We start from the raw sequence: 20062 nt of genomic DNA, 5'->3' as shown, positions 1-20062 counted from the left end.
AATATATCCCTGGTGGTGGGGTCCGTTTGGAGGTGGCAGAAATGACGGCGGATGATACGCTGGACATGGAGGTTGGTGGGGTGGTAGGTGAGGACCGGTGGGGTTCTGTCCTGGTGGCGGTTGGAGGGGCGGGGCTCAAGGGCGGAGGAGCGGGAAGTGGAAGAGATGCGGTGGAGGGCATCATCGACCACGTCTGGGAGGAAATTGCGGTCCTTGAAGAAGGAGGCCATCTGGGTTGTGCGGTTTTGGAACTGGTCCTCCTGGGAGCAGATGCGGCGGAGACGAAGGAATTGGGAATATTGCGGCGGAGACGAAGGAATTGGGAATATTGCGGCGGAGACGAAGGTCCCCTTCATGCCTAATCTCTGTCTCCAGCTAATATCCACCCCATTCCAATTCTGTGCACTAACAATCTCTTTAGTCGAACAATGTTGGTTGTCTTCCAGAATAATTAGGGGATGCAATGGCGTAGTGGTATTATCACTGGACCTCTAATCCTGAGACTAGGAGAAAGGACTGCAGATGCTAAGATAAGAGTTGAAAAGTGTGGCCGGTCAGGCAGCATCTGATGTGCAGGAGAATCATCGTTTTGGGCATAACCCTTCATTTCTAATCCTGAGAAACAAGGAGTGCTCTGGGCACCCAAGTTCAAATCCCACCACGACAGATGGTGGCATTTGAATTCAATGAAAAAAGTCTGGATATGAGAATCTAGTGATGACCATGAATCCGTTGTCGATCGTAGGAAAAACCTCTTGCTTCACTAATGCCATTAGGAGAGGAAATCTGTCATTCTTTACCTGGTTCAGGATCACAATGTGGTTGATTCGTAACTGCCTTCTGGGCAATTAGGAATGAGTGATAAATGCTGGCCTAGCCAGTGACACCCACATCTCATGCATGTAAGAAAAGTCCATAGTTGTAACATCCATAGAGACTTTCTTATAAAATGTGTTGTTAGCCTGCTTCTAAAATTAGTCAGACATGAATGTACCTGCCCAATATAATTTTGTTAAAGTAATTCATAGAATTGCTGGCATGGCCAGTATTTTTGGCCCATTGTGTCCTATACTCGAGAAGTCAGTGCTGAGCCGCCATCTTGGACTGTTGAAGTTCAATGTACATTCACAATGTTGTTAAGGGAGTTTCAGGAATTTCATCCAGTGACAGAGCAGCAATAGTGATGTAATTCCAAGTCAGGATGGTGTATGATTGGGACCGGAATTTAAGTTGTCAATGTTTCAAGGTTTCTGTCCTTGTCCTTCCGAGTGGTACAGATCATTGGTTTGGTATTTGTTGTCAAAGATGAGTTGCTGCAATGTGTACTGTAGATGGTATGCACTCTCTGCCACTGAATGCAAGTGATGAAGGGAGTCAATGTTGAAGATAGTGGATGGGCTGCTGATCAAGTAGGTTGCTTTGTCCTGGATGGTGTTGATTTCTGGAATGTCATTGGTGCTACATTCATCCAGGCAGGTGGACAGTATTCCATCATTCCCTTTCAAAAGTCCAAAGTTAGTTGCCATAGATTTTCCAGTCTCCAATATGCTTATGTAGCCACATTATTTACATAGAGACAAAAAAACACTGCAGATGCTGGAATCCAAAGTAGACCTACAGGAGGCTGGAAGAACACAACAAGCAAGGCAGCATCAGGAGGTGGAGAAGTTGATGTTTCAGGTATAACCCTTCTTCAGTCGTGAAGAAGTGTAACACCCAAAATGTCGATTTCTCCACCTTCTGATGCTGCCTGGCTTGCTGTGTTTTCTCAGCCTCCTGCCTGTCTACATTATCTACATGGCTCAACCAGATCAGTTTTTGATCAATTGTAATCCCCAGGAGTTGATCATGTGGGATTCACTGATGGTAATGTCTTGAATGTCAAGGGGAGATGGTTTGATTCTCTCTTGTTGGAGATGGCCATTACTTAGCACTTGTAAAACATGAGTGTTACTTGTCACTTAGCCTAAGCCTGGATACTGTAGACAGCTACTGACTGTTTCAGTATCTGAGGAGTCATGAATGGGGCTGAGCATTGTGTAATTGTCCAGAGTTTCTGGAACTCCCTGCCTACAGCACTGTGGGTGCATGTACACCACATAGACTGCAGCAATCAAGAAGATGGTTCCTTACCAGCTTTTCATATATAATTCCAGGATGAACATTAAGTGCTTGCCTTGTCAACCTGGCTCAAATCCCATGACTGAATTAAAAAAAACTCATCCTCAATTTCTAACCATTCATCCTCCGAGATGTCCTGAGATGAAGTAATTAGCATTCAATGACCACAAGTAGAGTTATTTTTGCCAGGTATGACTCTAACCAGCAGAGAGCATACCCCAATTTCCACTAAGTATAATTTTCTAGACTGCTTTAATGTCACACAGACAAATGCCACTTTGATGTTATGTCTTCATCTCTAGAGTTCAGCTCTAGAGTTCAGTTCATTGAGAAAAATGCTGTCATGAGATCTGGAGTAAATCAATAATTGGCTGGGTTGGATTTGCCCTGCTCATTGAGTCTCACACACACCTGAGCAGTCTGCCATATTGCCAGGTTGATGCCACTATTGTAAATATATTGGAACAATCTAACTTGGGCACATCCACTTCTGGGATAATAAGGCTTCAATACCACAGCTGGTATATTGTCAGGTCGCCTTGACTGTATTGAGAGCTTTCAACCATTTCTTGCAATCATGGAGTAAATTGAATTGGCTGAATCAAATCCAATTGAGGAATGATATGTTTGCACTCTCCTGCCCCTGTAGGTTGCTTAACCAGCTACTACTGTTCATGACTAGAGGTATCAGGAGTGTAGAGCTTTGAGCTTGTTGATTGGTGTGAGGTTGCGTACAACATTGTACTTTTGATGTTTAATATGAACATAGTCCTGTGTTGTAGTTTAGCCAGGTTTACATCTCACCTTTACGTATGACTGGTGCCTGATATGTTCTTCCACCCTCTTCATTAAACTAGAGTCAGTTTCCTGGGAACAATAGGGTGAGGGATGTGCCAGGCCCCTGAGCTGACCAATTATATTGGATACAATCCTGACGCTACTGATGGCTCTCAGCACTACATGACTGCCCAATTTTGAGCTGAGAGATCTGTTTTTGAATCATTCTTGTTTATTATGTTACACAACAGTGGCAAAAGTATCATCACTGCGAAGATGGACCGTTGGCTCTGCAAGAAATTGTGGTGGCCGTTTCTGGACAGATGTGTCTGCTTCAGGTAGTTTTGCGAGGAAAATATCAAGTAGGATTATCTGTCTTGTTGCTTGCTTTCTCACATTTGGCAAATTGAACAACCCTCCCCCCTTCTCACCACCCCTCAGTCAGACATCTGATTCCAGTAACTTTCTCATTCCCCTGTACTAGTTTGGTCACCTAGCAGTTGGAGTGGGGAAGGGAGCGTTGGCACGGAGTTTCTCACATTTTGAGTTGTTTATTTGGTTATTGGTCTAGCCTTGAAATTGTATGATGAAGAGTGTCTTTGTTATGATATCACAATTGTGTGGTACAGGATGGATGGCTGTTCCTTTCTTCTTGCTGAAATTCTTTTGGATAGGAATATTTGGTTTCCATTCTTGCCCCAGTTGAAGCTTAAGTTATCATAAAGACTGTAACAACATGGTCTTGCAATTTAATTATGACTTCAATTATATCATCCAGTACTCTGTTGGCTTTAATTGGTGTAAGCAAAGTCACAAGCCAAAAATATACAGACTCCTCCATCTCTGAGATTCATAGTCTTCACAGAGTTAAAATGCCATCCTTTTCTTGTTGCAGCCTGTAATATAAATTAGTCTGCTGTTGTGCTGCTCAGTTATCTATTTTGTACCACCTCAAGTGCTTCTTTGGATTTAAAAGCTCCTCCTAACTTGTAATTTGCATTTACAACAGCATCAAGAATCAGGAAACTCAACGCTTGGAGGGCTCCACATAAACATCTTCCACATAAACATCTTCCACATCAACATAACTCATCCAAATGCTCGATAGCACTTTTTTATCCCGTTATAATCATCTGTCTTAAAATAGTTACCTTTTGTCCAGAACAAAAAGCAAACTTAAAGTTCAATTTGTTGATAAAACTTGGAGTTGATGTAATTAGTTCACTAATGAAATAACTCATTCATCCTGAACTGGTCTGACTTGTGTTTGATTCCACACTTAAAGTGATGTGGTTGACTCTCAACCGACCTCTGTTCAAGGGTAAGTCCTGTTAACATTCCACAAAAGAATAAAATAAAAGAACCTTAGTTGGACAGAGCCTTTGCCTTCAGAGTCATTACTGGGTGGTATTTTACTAGGTTATCATAAAGCTAGCCCTCAAGTTTAAATTTTTCCATTTTCCATCAGTTCCATTTTACATGGTGTTGATGTCATCTGCTTAAATTATCCTTTATTGGAATTGGGCAGTAGATTAATCAGTTTCTCATTCACTGGAGCCTTCACAGCTTCCAACTCCCTCATATTGACTTGCAAATTTCAAAACACCTTTTTTAGCGAAACGGTGAAATACCATATATCCTGAGATGTATGTGTTTTGAACCTTTTGAACCTCTGGAAGGGATTCACATTGTTGAAATTCAGAAGTTTCTGCTTCTATCCACAGGCTGTTGGAATATTATGCTAGTGGTTAACTATGGACCACTGTCATATCATAACTTGCTACTGCCCTGAATGTTTCCTTGTCACTGGATTCTTCCAGACAGCCTTCAATGTTGTTTGTCATATTGGTCAGAGCCATTTATCAATGCATAAGGTAACTGGTGTTCTACTGAACCAGTTATCATCTTTTCACAGTTTAGCATCTTTCCCCTTGAATTTGCAAATCCAAGAAAGTGAACCTGGCCATCCTGTAGATTTGCAGACTTCGTTTAGCTGCAATTGGCAAACATCTGGCATTAAAAGCTTCATGCAACAACCTCCTAAATTTCATTAATCAGGGTTCTATTCAGAATGCTTTCAACTAGTTCTTGGTATTATTCCTAAACTCTGAAGCCCTTATTCATGAAGCTGTCTTTTATCAAGCAACTAAACAACATTCTAGCCTTGATGATGGAGATATCTCAGGATGGTTGATTGATGATCAGGAATAATTCCTCTAATCCTATGATTTGGAGATGCCGGTGTTGGACTGGGGTGTACAAAGTTAAAAATCACACAACACCAGGTTATAGTCCAACAGGTTTAATTGGATTAAACCTGTTGGACTATAACCTGGTGTTGTGTGATTTTTTTTAACCCACTAATCCTAGTTTATGACACCAGTAGGGCAACTGCAGATAAGAGTGGGAGATAAAAATTCTTTGACAATGGAATGGTTTTAATCAAGTGAGCCATAGGCATCAATCTGATGTCCACAGCAACAGGAATCTTCAGTCATTGTTGCATGCTGTATTCTGCATAAAATCAAACTGTAGAAAGGATTTGTCCTTTCTGAAGAGAGTGATAATGACAAAGAAATTGAAGGTGAAGACCCCTATGTGCACATATCAGGAAGGGTGAAGAATAACCATCCCATCTCTGCTAGCAAAATGAGATGGCCACTCAGAACTGATTGCTTTTTCACTGAATAAAAACAGTGACGTGGAATCAAATTTCCTCCTGTTTCTCCTCCTCCTCCAACTGGCTAAATTATCATATCACTGCAGTTTGCTTCCATAATGCTTCACAGCTTCATTATTCAAGCTCACTAGTGCACAAACATCCATTGAAGTGGATGGGGCTATTCAGTCATGAGTACCACGCAGAGTTTTCAATAATTTCATATAGCCTACTTGATTTTTATCTTACTGCTTCTTTGAAGAATCAAAAACACAACTAAGAATGAGTTCCTCTTAATTGACGATCTGATCTCGTCTTTAGGCAAGAAGCTATTTTTGTCAATTAGTATCTGCCTAATTTTCAACCTGATACAGCACTAAGTGTCGATGTGTTATCAAATAGGATACCACGATTCAAATAGAACCCCGTGGTTAAAGAAACTCTGTGTATAGCCAACAGCAGTGCAGCAACGTCATCCTAGAGGTTTTGGCACTTAAGGTTAAAGGTAAGCTCCAAGCAACTCTCCAACAGAGTTGGAGTACAGGTTGTTCTGTCATAACGTGCGTTTTGTCAACACAAATTCACTAACATGATTGGCAAATTGGGGGCACTGTTTCTAAAGTGCAAGCACTTTAAACGCTGTTTCCAAAAACATGGGGTTTCACAAGAACACAACCATTGTGTTATAGAAGAACTGATCCTTAGGATAATAGAGAGCGTATACATACTTCACAATCTAGAGTTCTCAGTCTGAGTACGAATGTGTTTCTTGACTTCCAGCTTCAAATAGGAGAAGCTGAGAGCCATGCAAAACCAAGAAGCTGTTAATCCAGGAACTGCCAGTCTTGGAACAACAGATCAAGGAACATTTGGTTCAGGAACTGTCAGCCATGGAACAATCCACCAAAGGAAAATGGGTAGAAAATTTACAAGGTTCCTTAGACTTGTAGCAGAACACACACAGAGAAGAAAGTATTCATTGAGATTAAATACGTTGGCATGAGAAATTTGTTTCAAACTGTAAGCAAGATAGAAACGTGGAACTATACTGGATTGGCAGAAATGTTTTACACTGCTATCAACATTGAAGAGAGTTCAGACTGCAAGAATCAGCAAAGCTTGTAAGAATTCACATGAAATCATATTGTCCATGAGCGCTATAGCCCACTTGAGCTCATTGGTGAATCTTTAACTAATGTAGTTCAGAGTCCCAGAGAGCTTGGTGAACATTAGTATTGACAGATTTAAGTCTGATGTTGGATTTTGAAGTGATTTAGAAGATACAAGTTCAAACAAAGAATTTCATTTCCTTATCTTCCCAGGATCAGGAAGAATACTAAGCAATGCTAAGCAAGACACAATCCTCAAATAATTTGACAGAAGGAGTGAATATGTTGATTTCAACAAAACTGTAGTCACCAAAGTAGAAATAAAATATCGCAGCCCATCAGCAAGTTAGAGTCTACACACTTGCACACAAATTTACTGGCAGGTTTAAAATAAGAACTGCTGACACAGGTTAAAGACTTGATCCATACAACTCCTTGGAAGCTACCACTGATGGTCAGTGATGAAAGCTTCTGTAGTTTCTGTAATAATCTCTGTTGTATTCTTGTAATTTGTATATATTGCGTCATGCAATAAACTGCATCCTGTTTGAGACAATTGCCTCTTCACTTGAGAATATCAAGTGGTTTTCCTCACTCACACTAGACCAAGCAGGCCATGTAGACCTCCATGCTGAAGGAGGAGGATGGCAGTAAATCCTTCTTTTAGTGTGCTATATTACCGAAGGATCATGATGAGCAGTGCTATAGACTGTTTGCTTATACATGAGAGGAAACACTGAAGAAGTAGTTGTCACTATAATGAGAGACTGCAATGTCTGTTCCTACTCTTTGTAGCATGTTATCACAGAGCGTGGACTCCAATTTGATTTGGTTGGTATTATTGTGGACTTTAGAATTGCCACTGTCATTTATTGGAACCAAGAAAAAACTTGTAAAGATTCCTCTTCTGATTCCTGCACTGCTATTGTGGAATTTCCCATGAACTTATTCTTGACTCCCCCTCTTTATTCTTTTCATCTTTCATGCAACCTTTCAGTGAATTCAACTGAAGATATATGTTGGTTTAAAATGTACCAAGACAACATCCAGTCTTGAATGCTGTAATTTCCTGCAGTTAAACATTCAGAGAATTAAAACCATTGCTATCAGTCCCTGTCACAAACATTGTTCTCTCAGCATCAATTTCATGCTCCTTCACTCATTAATCACAATCTGAACACTGAGCTGAAATTTCACCTTCATATCTTTCCCATCACAAAGGTTGTCTACTTTTATCTCATTGTATCTTCTGTCTATTCCATCTCAGCTCATCTGCTACTGATACCTGTACTTTGTCCAGCCTCAACTATTCAATTACCCTGATAGCCAGTCCCCCAAGTGTCACAACTCATGATGCCCACATCCCTGATTTGTATCCATTGCATCTGTTTTCCCTGAGAAGCCAGAAATCGTGTTGCATTAATGTCTTTCCTTTTTAACTTGAGCTAAATTTGTATATTCTAAAACAGACCTGAGCCTGGGGCATGAACTCTAGCTTTATTTTTCAAAGCCCAATGTTTAATTCACTCCTGATGGTTATTTGAAAAACTCCACTATGCCTAATCCACCATGTTTTCAAGTAAAGGTGACACTTTGGTGTCATGTTCAATTAAGAATGTTTCCTGTTCCACGTCTAATGCTGCTTATATCGAGGTGAAGATTGTGCTATCGTTCTCTAAGGAAGCTTATGGTGGAAAGTAATTTGGAAGAGACAAGTACAAATCCTGAAATTACTTTTCTTTCCTGCTGGTTTATCAAAGTGCAAATGTTAATGGAAAACCCCCATGTAATTCCTTCCAATCACCACAAGCTGCAATGCTCCTGAGTGAAGGGAAGGGACTTTCCTGTTGTTGAAGGTCACCAGCAAAAAAAAATGCACTTTGTAAGATATTGAAGGCCAACCTATTCCTATGGAATTTGACATTATTGAGTCGGACGAGTGAAGGGAGCAGTGGGGAGAGGTTTTGGGCAAAGGAATTTTTCTAACTTTGGGTTGCAAAGGATCCAAGAGGGCTTGTGCAATATATAGAAACATACTGGTTTTGTTTGGTCAATTGGATTGATGATGATAAATAATACTTATAACTGGCAGTGAACTCTTAAAAAGAATGGTGTTATAGACATTTTGATTTGCCAGACAATAGAAGTTAAAATATTTCTGTCTGTGATGGTGTGAGAACATTCAGACCTCGTGTATGTAGGATTCCCTCCATCACTGGACTCATGTTCCACTGTGCGAAAAACAGATTAGAATAAGTTGGTGTGACACTTTGCACAAAGAGGGAAAATTAGAAAGAAAATGACCAGTAGCTATCTTGATAATTTATCTTTAACTTAGTTTTATGTGCCACCCATTCAGCCAAAGGCATATGTAATACACAGGGGTGGTTATAAAAGTGCCAGAATATTTCCGTCCAAGGCAAACAACTCTAACTCTTACTGTCCTTATACTCTCATAAAGCTCTGGCTCACTGTTACTAAACTTAAACTGCATGTTCCCATTCTTTTCAGGATTAGCAGAACTTGGTACAATGTGCGATCCATATCGCAGCTGCTCCATTAGTGAGGAGAACGGTCTAAGTGCTGCCTTCACTATAGCTCACGAATTGGGACATGTGTAAGTAATTTTACTGTCTATAGGGCTGACGTCTCTCTGATAATTGTGCTATTTAAGTTTTTTGCAACTGGATATGATCGAGGCAGTGGTCAGACATGATATGAAATTATGTTTAGCCGCGTGACATTTACTATTTCCTTGCTGAAAATTTTTGTTTTCCTCCTTTTACTTTACACATGCACCTGCCAAATTACAGGCCTGCACCCTACTGATCTTTACTAGTCAACTTGGAGTCTCTCTGTTATTTAATTTTCTTTCCTCTCAGATGTAATGTGATAATTACATGGCTTTGAAACCGGTTTAACCAGAAACTAGGGCTTTTGATTAAAGAACTTTTAGGTATGAAATTTAAGATTTTAACTTTAATTGTTTTACATGTGGCAATATTAAAGAAACTATTAAAAGTTGTTTTTATCAAACACCAGAATGGGGAAATGTGTCAATTTAAAATAACTCAAAATAATATTGAATTGTTGATGTTAATTTATTCAGGGAGGTGAATTGCCTCCTCTGATTCACCGTCGGTCTGCAACAAAACTTGAACAGCTAATCTGTTCTCAAACCGTGCCAAGGGGACACAAGCTGCTTTTATGTAATCTCTACTTGTAATCCTACCTTGTGGAATTCTTTACCGTTCTAGGGAATCTGTGTTGAACTCCTGCCAAAGCTAACACCCTTTCTAAGGTGCAATAGGCAGAACTACAACAGTACACCAGATATGGTTTAACCACAGCTTTGTAAAGCTAGATATTCCTCTTCTCATATTCAAGCCTTCTAGTTATTGAAGCTACCACTCCATTAGTTTTTTTAAAAACATACTTTAATGGGTGGCACGGTGGCTCAGTGGTTAGCACTGCTGCCTCTCAGCTCCAAGGTCCCAGGTTCGATTCCAGCCTTGGGTGACTGTCTGTGTGGAGTTTGCACATTCTCCCCATGCCTACATGGGTTTCGTCCGGGTGCTCCGGTTTCCTCCCACAGTCCACAGATGTGGGGGTCAGGTGAATTGGCCATGCTAAATTGCCCATAGTTTTAGCTGCATTAGTCAGAGGGAAATGGATCTGGGTGGCTTACTCTTCGGAGGGTCGGTGTGGACTGTTTAGGCCGAAGGGCCTGTTTCCATACTCTAGGGAATCTGATCTATTGAACAATACATTTTTAAATATTATAACCAATACAAACAATACAATTCAAAACAATACAAAGAAAGAGCACCAAAAAAGTTTTTAAAAACCCAAACTTCCCTCATGTACAGATATATAAATATGTATATTAAAAAATATAATAACCCCAATTACTTAACTAAATAAATAATGACTAACAACAAACTAATAAATAATAATAATACAGCTCAGCCAAACAAAACACTAACACTCAAATATTGAGAGCATTACTTTTCACCTATCCATACATTCGCAGTTCCCCCTCTCTGGATATTAGACTCGCAAAACACAATCATTGCGGCTATATAAAAACCCTTGTTGGTGTGGCAGACAAATCTGTATTCCAAAAAGGGCTGCCATGTCTTATAGAAATTCTCAGTTTTGTGGTGCACCATACTTGAGAAAATCCAAGGGGTTATGCTCCATAACAATTTTCTGCCAACCCGACAGGCCCGGGGGATTTTCGAATACCTAACCTAACAAGGTATTCTTTCTTGCGCAGAAAGTGAAGATGTGGAAAATTTTTTTCTTATGCACGTCTACAGGTAACACACTGGGCAGGCCAAGTAGAAGAGAGATCGGGTCCTTCTCCACACTTACACTCAAAATTCCCTCCATTGCACCCACCACAGCGCTTCAGTATGTTTTAAGCCTATCACAGGATTAGAGACAATGGGTAAGAGTGCCCATACCAACTTCACACTTGGGACATGTTAAAGATACCCCTAGTTTAAATTTTGACAAACCATCCGGAACCAAATGGACCCTGTGGAGAATCTTCAACTGTAAGGCTTGGGTTGTTTTGCAAATTGATATCTTTCTTGCATTTTCCCAAATATCTTCCCATGCCTCTGAGGAGGCCTCAAAGCCTAGTTGTCTCTCCCACACCCTGCAGAGTCAATCAAACTCATCTGAGGGTCCCCCCACCCCACCCCACCCCACCCCACCAATTGATGACATAAAGTGCTGACAGAAAGTGTACTCTTAGCACTGAGCACCCTCCTCTCTATGTCAGATTTGTAGGCATCGGTCAAAAGTGTAGTCTTTTTTTTGAATAAAATCCCTAACTTGAAAAATCAAAAGAGGTCCTTGTTAGATAGCTCGTATTTCCGTGCTAACTGATCGAAGGACAAAAGTGTCTCCCTCAAATAAATCACCCATGCAAGACACACCTCTAGTTGCCCAAGGTTTGAATCCTGAATCCATTATCCCCGGTTGAAAACCTGGCATACCCATTACAGGTGTTAAACAAAAGATGTTTTGCCAATATTGCCTTCCCTCTGCCGAATTGCCCTCCATGCTTTAACAATATCAATAACTATTGGGTTATGGCAATATTCCTTAACTGTCCTCATTTTGTCCAAAGACAGCAGGCTAGTAAGGGGGCACCTTGCCCGAGAGGTTTCGATATCTAACCATATTGAAAGAGGGTCCCCACAAGCCCAATCACTTACGTAAGATAAAAGCCAGCTTCGTTGATAATTGTTAATGTCCGGGAGATCCACTCCCCCCAATCTATGGGGTATTTGCAGTTTAGCTAATTTAATAAGGGGCCGCTTACGATGCCAAATAAAAGAGCTGAACCAGCCATTCAGTCTCCTGAACGTTTGCTAATCGAAAATCAGGGGAAGCATCCTCATAGGTTACAACAAACGGGGGGGAATATTCATCTTAATAAGCACTAGCAGACCTAACCATGAGACTGGAAGCGCCTCCCGCCTTTTGAAGGTATTGTTTGATTTTGTCGAATAATTGAACAAAATTAGTTTTAAAGAACTGGAGTAATGAATGTGCCCAAATACATAACCCCACTGTGACCATTTAAATGGGAATTGAAATTCGCCCTCCAGACCTAGCACCTTCGTAAGACCACTCATAGGCATAGCCTCTGATTTTACAAAATTAATCTTGTACCTGGAAATGGTGCCAAACGAGCTGATGTATTGGATCAGGTGAGGCGCTGAAACTGCTGATTTTGACAAAAAAAATCAATATAATTTTGTCCCCACTTCTGGAGCTGATATATTAGGATCCCTACGAATAACCTCCACCAACGGTTCAATCACGTAAAAAGCAATGGCGAAAGGGGACAGCCCTCCCGGCTACCCCTGAAAATGTTAAAATTGTTTGATCGTACCCCATTGGTGATGACCACAGCGAGAGGGTCACTGTAGAGAACTTTACCCATCTTTTAAAGACTTCGCCCAAGCCAAACTGCTCTAGATTATAAAAAAGATACGGCCACTCAACTCTGTTCAAATGCCTTCTCTGCACCTAGAGAAATTACCAATCCCTGTATTGACTGTTGTTAATATGCTTGAATTACATTAAGCAGCCTCCTAACATTATTGGAGGATTTGCGACCCTTTACGAAGTCCATTTGGTCCTCTTTAACAATAGAAGGTAACACAGTCTCCAGCCTTAATGCGAGAGTCTTAGAGAGGATTTTAAGGTCCACATTTAGGAATAAAATGGGCCAGTAAGAAGCACAGTGCTCCGAGACCTTCCTTTTTTAAGTGAAACATTGGCCTCTCTTAGAGATGGCGGGAGATGATCATGATTGTACGAGTCATTGAACATGTTGAGCATTGGGCCTGACAATATGCTTATAAATTCCTTATAGAATTCGCTGGATGGTCCATCAGGATTGGGTGCCTTTCCACTCTGAAGCTGCTTCACAACCTCCTGCATATCTTGCTCTGATAAAGGGGACATTGAGAAAAGATTCTTGTTCTGGGGTCATACCTGAGAGCTCCAGATCCTTGTAAAAGGACTCCATCTTGGCCCTCCCCTCCTCACAACCCTCAGATTGGTATAACACAGAGTAAAATCTCTGGAATGCTACATTAATCTTTTTTGGAATCACATGTTAGGTTCCCAGACCCTTCCTTAATGGATGTTCTGTCTTGAGGGGCACTCCTTTTCCTGGCAAGATATGCCAAGTATTTGCCCGGCTTGTCACCATGTTCATATAACCTTTGTTTTGCAAAAGTAAGCTCCTTCTTTGCTGTCTACATGAGCATGGAATTCAATGTAGACTGCAGCGCCGTAATCCTCTGCAGCTTGGCCAATGAGGGCCTGTCAAAGTAAGCCTTCTCGGCTGCCTTCAACCATGCTTCGAGGAGACGTTGCTGCTCGCCCTTCTGCCACTTCCTACTGGTGGAGTCAGAAATAACTAACCCTCTGACATAGACTTTGGCAGTTTCCCAAAGGACGGAGGGGCTACTAACCGAGCCTGAGCTAATGTCTAGGAAAGGCCGAAATTCCCTAGAGAAGGACTTCACAAACTTATTGTCCTTGAGGATAAAGGGATCCATTTGCCAGTGCCTCGGGCCCACCATAGTGTCCTTAATCTTAACCAACAGGCGCACTGGAGCTGGTAATTGGAGATGGTAATATTACCAGTCGTACAAGATGTCACCAAGTCCAGGGTTGCCACGGGGGTCAGAAAAAAATCAATCCTGCTGTGACATTGGAAAAAAACATAGAATTCCTGCCTGTCAGGTGGAGACACCTCCAGACGTCCACCAACCCTAACTCCATACACAGATCCACTAATTGTTTAGTTTGTACAGACATCCTTTGGGCAACTTGTCTACCGTGGATGCATAAGATGATTAAAATCTCCCCCATTAACAAAGAGAGAAATAAGGAAGGAGAGGTCAAATATCAAGGTAAGCTAGCCAGTAATATTAGAAATGATAGTAAAAGTTTCTTTCAATACATAAGAAACAAATGAGAGGCAAAAGTAGAGACTTGACCGCTCCAAATTGATGCTGGAAGGCTAGTGATAGGAGATAAGGAAATCGCTGAAGAACGTAATAAATACTTTGTGTCAGTCTTCACAGTGGAAGACATTAGTAATATCCTAACAATTAAGGAGAGTCAAGGGGCACAGTTGGTGGCCACTACAAAGGAGAAAGTACATGATAAGCTAAAAGGTCTAAAAACTGATAAATCTCCTGGCCCATCCTAGAGTTCTGAGGGAGGTGGCTGAAGAAATAGTGGAGGCATTGGTTGTGATCTTTCAAAAATCACTGAAGTCAGGGAAAGTCCCAAACGATTAGAAAATGGCTGTTGTAACCCCCTTGTTCAAGAAAGGATCAAGACAAAAGATGGAAAATTAGAGGTCGATTTGCCTAACCTCGGCTGTTGGTAAAATTCTAGAATCTATTGTTAAGGATGAGCTTTCTAAATTATTGGAAGTGCAGAGTCAAATTAGAACAAGTCAGCATGGATTTAGTAAGGGGAAGTCGTGCCTGACAAACCTGTTAGATTTCTTTGAAGAGGTAACAAGTATGTTAGACCAGGGAAACCCAGTGGATGTCTACCTAGACTTCCAAAAGGCCTTTGATAAGGTGCCTCATGGGAGGCTGCTGAGTAAGTTGAGGGCTCATGGTATTTGAGGTGAGCTACTGGCATGGATTGAGGATTGGCTGTCTGACAGAGGGCAGAGAGTTAGGATAAAAGGTTCTTTTTTGGAATGGCAGCCGGTGACAAGTGGTGTCCTGCAGGGTTCAGTGTTGGGGCCCGAGCTGTTCATTTTGTATATAAATGATCGGGATTTAGGAACTGGGGGCATTCTGGCGAAGTTTGCTGATGATACGAAGTTAGGTGGACAGGCAGGTAGTTCTGAGGAGGAGGGGAGGCTGCAGAAAGATTTAGACAATTTAGGAGAATGGTCCAAGAAATGGCTGATGAAATTCAGTGTGAGCAAGTGCGAGATCTTGCATTTTGGAAAAAAGAATACAGGCATGGAGTATTTTACAAATGGTGAAAAAATTCATAAAGCCAAGCTACAAAGAGATCTGGGAGTACTAGTTCAGGATTCTCTAAAGGTTGACTTGCAGAGTCCATGGTTAAGAAAACAAATGTAATGTTGTCATTTATTTCAAGAGGGTTGGAATGTAAAAGCAGTGAGGTGCTACTAAGACTTTATAAAGATCTGGTTAGACCCCATTTTGAATACTGTGTCTAGTTTTGGGCCCCATACCTCAGAAAGGACATACTGGCACCGGACTGTGTCCAACGGAGATTCACATGGATGATCCCTGGAATGGTAGGCCTAACATAGGATGAACGGCTGAGGATCCTGGGATTGCACTCATTAGAGTTTAAAAGGTTGAGGGGAGATCTAATAGAAACTTACACGATAATGCATGGACAGGGTGGACGCTAGGAAATTGTTTCCATCAGGCTGGGATACTAGGACTCGTGGGCACAGCCTTAGAATTAGAGGGGTCAATTTAGAATGGAAATGAGGAGACATTTCTTCAGCCAGAGACCAGTGGGCCTGTGGAATTCATTGCCATGGAGTGCAGTGGAAGCTGGGCGTTGAATGTCTTCACGGCAGAGATTGATAAATTCTTAATCTCACAAGGAATTAAGGGATCTGGGGACAGTGTGGGTAAGTGGCGTTGAAATGCCCATCAGCCATGATAGGATGGCGGAGTGGACTCGATGAGCCGAATGGCCTTACTTCCACTCCTATTTCCTATGTCTTATGGATATGCTGGGACTCGAGACTGATCAATTTAGAGAACGCATCTACTAGAAATTTGAGGGGATGGTCCAGAGGGCAATAGACATTTAAAACACCATATTCTTCCTCATTTATCAGGGCTTTGAGGATTACAAACCTCCTGTGTGTGTCTATAACACACTCCAGTAACTTAAATGGGAGATTCCTCCTAACCAATATAGCCACTAGAAGAAGGGAAAATGGATGGGTGGCTAGATGCCAACATACGGGCTGTTTATGCCTGGTTCAGGTATTTAAATGCCCTGGCTGCAGTATTGGCAGCAGGATGGAAAGAATACTACTTCTAGTATGAAAAGATGAAAGGTAAATCCAATCAAAGCCATTCTGCTCTCATTTCAAATACTCGCTATCATCCATGTGTGTCTTCTGTAATAAAGCAATATCCACCTTTTCCTTTCTAAGACTTGAGAGTACCTTCTTCCTCTTAATTGGTGAGTGACTCCCCTTGATGTTCCAGGTACACCATTTAATCAAGTCATTAGCCATAACCTTCTGCAGTAACATTTAGATTCCAGCGAGGAACAACTTGAATTACAAATCGCCGAGCCTTAGTATCACAAGATCCATCGAACATAAAAACTACATAAACTAAAACCACTACTGTCAACAAACTTACAAAACTATCAAAGATTATATACAACAAAAAACAAAAGAAAAATCAACAAATAAAGCGCCATTGGTGCTGAAAAGGGGAACTCACCCCCTGCCCAAAGGAGGCATCTACACACCCCAGAGCCCAACTTTCCATCCTGCTGCCAATACTGCAGCCAGGACATTTAAATACCTGAACCAGGCGTAAACAGCCCGTATGTTGGCATCTAGCCACCCAACCATTTTCCCTTCTTCTAGCTAGAGCCGCACCACAAACACAAGTTAAAAAGAAAGAAAATACACCATGAAATGACAATGTGACCAAAGAAATTTTGAAAAAAAAGGGTAAGTATCCCACCCTTCTTTTGGTATAACTTAACTTAGAAATTGAAAGTACACTTTCCAACTGCCCCTGAGCATAGTTTAGACCAGATTATTATCAATTTGAAAAAGGAAAAGAAAGCCCCGGACTTCCTCTTTTTTATAAAAAAGAAACACAGAGACATATCCAAACAACACTACTACTTGTACACACTTAATTGTTCAGATTAAGTTATTTTGTCCACAAAGTCACTTGCCTTGTCCGATGTGTGAAAGAGATGTACAGATCCATCTAAGGTGATCCAAAGCACCACAGGATACCTCAGAATCCCAAGATCCCTCAGTCTTCTCTTGACATTCACATAGGAGTTTCTTTTCCACATCACCACCGCTGAGAAGTCCTGGAAGATCTTCGAGCCCTTGTAAACTAGGGCCTTTGGATCCCTCCCCTGGACTCTGGAAGCCTCCATGATTCTCTCCTTATCTCTATTGTGATAAAACCGCACAAAGATAGGCCTGGATCCTATACTTGGAGGAGCCAATATCAGCTTCCACCACTGTGACTCTGTGTTCTACCTCATCCAGGCAAAAGTGAGGACTGCAGATGCTGAAGATTAGAGTCAAGATTAGATCGTTGCTGGAAACGCACAGCAGGTCAGGCAGCATCTGAGGAACAGGAAAATCGATATTTCGAGTAGGAGCCCTTCATCAGGAATGAGCCTTCATTCTTGATGAAGCATTCCTGCCCAAAACGTTGATTTTCCTGTTCCTTGGATGCCGCCTGACTTGCTGTGCATTTCCAGCACCACTCTAATCTTGGTTCTACCTCATCCGTCCTTTTCTCCAGGTCTCCCAGCTGCTGTTCATGCCTCTGCAACATGATAGAGGTTGGGGCCAGCTTCTCCTCGATCTGCTTACCCAACATCTTGCAAGATTTTGCGAGCTCCTTCTCCAGCACCTGGTAAGAAATAGAGTCCGAGTATCCTACAGCCTAGGCCACGGGCCTGGCCTCAGACACCTCCTTCCTTCTTTGGCATCCCTGAATGGCGAAAACCAAGGAAGTTGCACTTTGACCATTTCCACGACATTTCCGGAGTCCCAGGATATCGCAATGGTCCAGGTAGGGTGGGATAGGATTTGTCCCACTTGCAATGTGGTATGGAGCTCTGCAAGGTGATCTTCCTAGATCGCCACCATCTTGGATCCCATTAGTTTTTTTTTATTTTAATCTTTAGCCTGTTTACTATTGCTTAGTGATTTGTGTACATAGCTCCTTAAATCTCACTGGCCTGTTCTTAACTTGTCATCATTTAAATATTACTCAGTTCTTCTTTTACCAAACTTACCTCCCATTTGCTTGTGGTGAAATCCCTCTGTTCCTGGATTGCCATCAATCTTTATATAATATGTTGCAAATGTGCACATATGGCTTCTATTGCAACATCAAAGTCATTAATAAGTATGAACTCAGGTCATTGTGAACTTTTATTTTACAATTCATTCATGGAATGTACCATTGCTGGCTAAGTCAGTATTTTAAGGCCATCTCTACTTGTCCTGAACTGAAATGGCTTGCTAGGCCATTTCAGAGGGCAGTTAAGATTCAACAATGCTGTCTGAAGTCACATATTGGGTCAGGCATGGATGGCAGATTTTCTTCCTTACAGGGCATTATGTGAACCAGATGGGTTTTAAAATAATAATCGATGCATAGTCACCATTGGGTTAGCTTTTAATTGTTGAATTCAATTGAATTCAAATATCACCATTCCGTCATTAGTGGGATTTGAACCCAAGTTTCCAGAGCATTACCCTGTGTTTCTGGATTACCAGTGACATTAGCACTATGTTATTGCCTCTCCTCTGCTTGGCACATCCTTCCAATTCAAAACATACCCATTATCCTCATTCTGTCATTTATCTTCAATCTTCCAATCCAGGGAGTCATTTCTCTTCACTTTTTCATGTGCCTTAATTTTAGCGAGCAGTCTTTTATGGAGAACCTTATCAAATGACTCTGGAATTCTTAAATACTCATTCTTTGGACATTTTCCCTGACTATTACTTGAGTATTCTTTGTAAAATGAGCCTAACCCGAACCGGTTGTCCATCGTGTCTTGATTGTCAAGTAGTCAGAATCAAAACTCTTTCAAGACTGCTTTAATGCGGCTGGACAGTGTTTTTTGATTAGATTAGATTACCTACAGTATGGAAACAGGCCCTTCAGCTCAACAAGTCCACACCGACCCTCCAAAGAGTAATCCACCCAGACCCATTCCCCTACCCTATATTTACCCCTGACTACGGGCAATTTAGCATGGCTAATCCACCTAACCTGCACATCTTTGGACTATGGGTGGAAACCTATCTGGTATCTGTTGTATGATGGAACTTCATACAGCCACCTTGGCAGATCAGGTAAATTCGCAGCCATTAACCTTTTAGGTTGTGATCTAAGGGACCTGACTGGCCTGATATGGCAGAGAGAAATGACATGGTAGGTTAATGAGAAGAGGCTTTGTTCTTAAATAAGATGTAGTTTATTGCATGATAGCAATCAGCTACAGGTTGCATTAGGAGGACTGACTTTTGGCACTGGAGCTACGAGGAAGTCACAGATAGTCGGTCTGTTTCCTTTGAGATCCAGAGTTGTTCTGCCTTCCTACTCCATTCAACATCACTAACATTGGGTGATGTTTAATGGTCTCCTCATAATTAACCTTTCCAGAGCCTAGTATGTTATATACAAGTATCTAACCGTTCACCTGCAAATTCCTGGTCGTTAAAGCATCGCCCTGTCTTGCTATTCCTGGGGATGACAATATTTATTGTTGAACAGGCAGCTCTGTGCTTTCTAGGTCAAAATTCTTTCCTACATAGCGAGTGATTATACATATTATGAGTTGACCCTAGATGTAGTACGCCAATTCATTACTGTTCCAGATGGGCTATCACAAGCTGTTAGGGTGAGGAAGGATGAACTAGCTTCCCTTCTTTATCCACTAACAAGATTACAACAAGGTTAATTTAAGAAGATTCCTTCTCTTGTGGATCTCTTTCTCCTGAATCCAAATGTTTTAGAAGGAGCCAATTTAACCAGGTTTTTATTAATTAACAAAATGTTTATTAATTACCATGTGTGGAAAGACGTCCTAATTTAACACC

General features: G+C 41.3%; 1 protein-coding gene across 1 annotated transcript in view; it reads left to right on the top strand.

Moving 5' to 3' along the window:
* LOC122559510 (A disintegrin and metalloproteinase with thrombospondin motifs 20-like) overlaps positions 1 to 20062 on the top strand; it is a 373826-nt gene that overhangs the window by 140901 nt on the left and 212863 nt on the right. Inside the window, exon 8 of the mRNA XM_043709081.1 lies at positions 9178 to 9283. Coding sequence (XP_043565016.1) covers positions 9178 to 9283 — 106 coding nt within the window. The remainder of the gene's footprint in view (positions 1 to 9177; positions 9284 to 20062) is intronic.

This window comes from Chiloscyllium plagiosum, chromosome 19 (assembly GCF_004010195.1).
Source record: "Chiloscyllium plagiosum isolate BGI_BamShark_2017 chromosome 19, ASM401019v2, whole genome shotgun sequence".
NCBI classification, from domain to species: domain Eukaryota; kingdom Metazoa; phylum Chordata; class Chondrichthyes; order Orectolobiformes; family Hemiscylliidae; genus Chiloscyllium; species Chiloscyllium plagiosum.
Note: the sequence above shows the minus strand (reverse complement) of the source record. Positions and strands in the feature narration are given on the sequence as shown.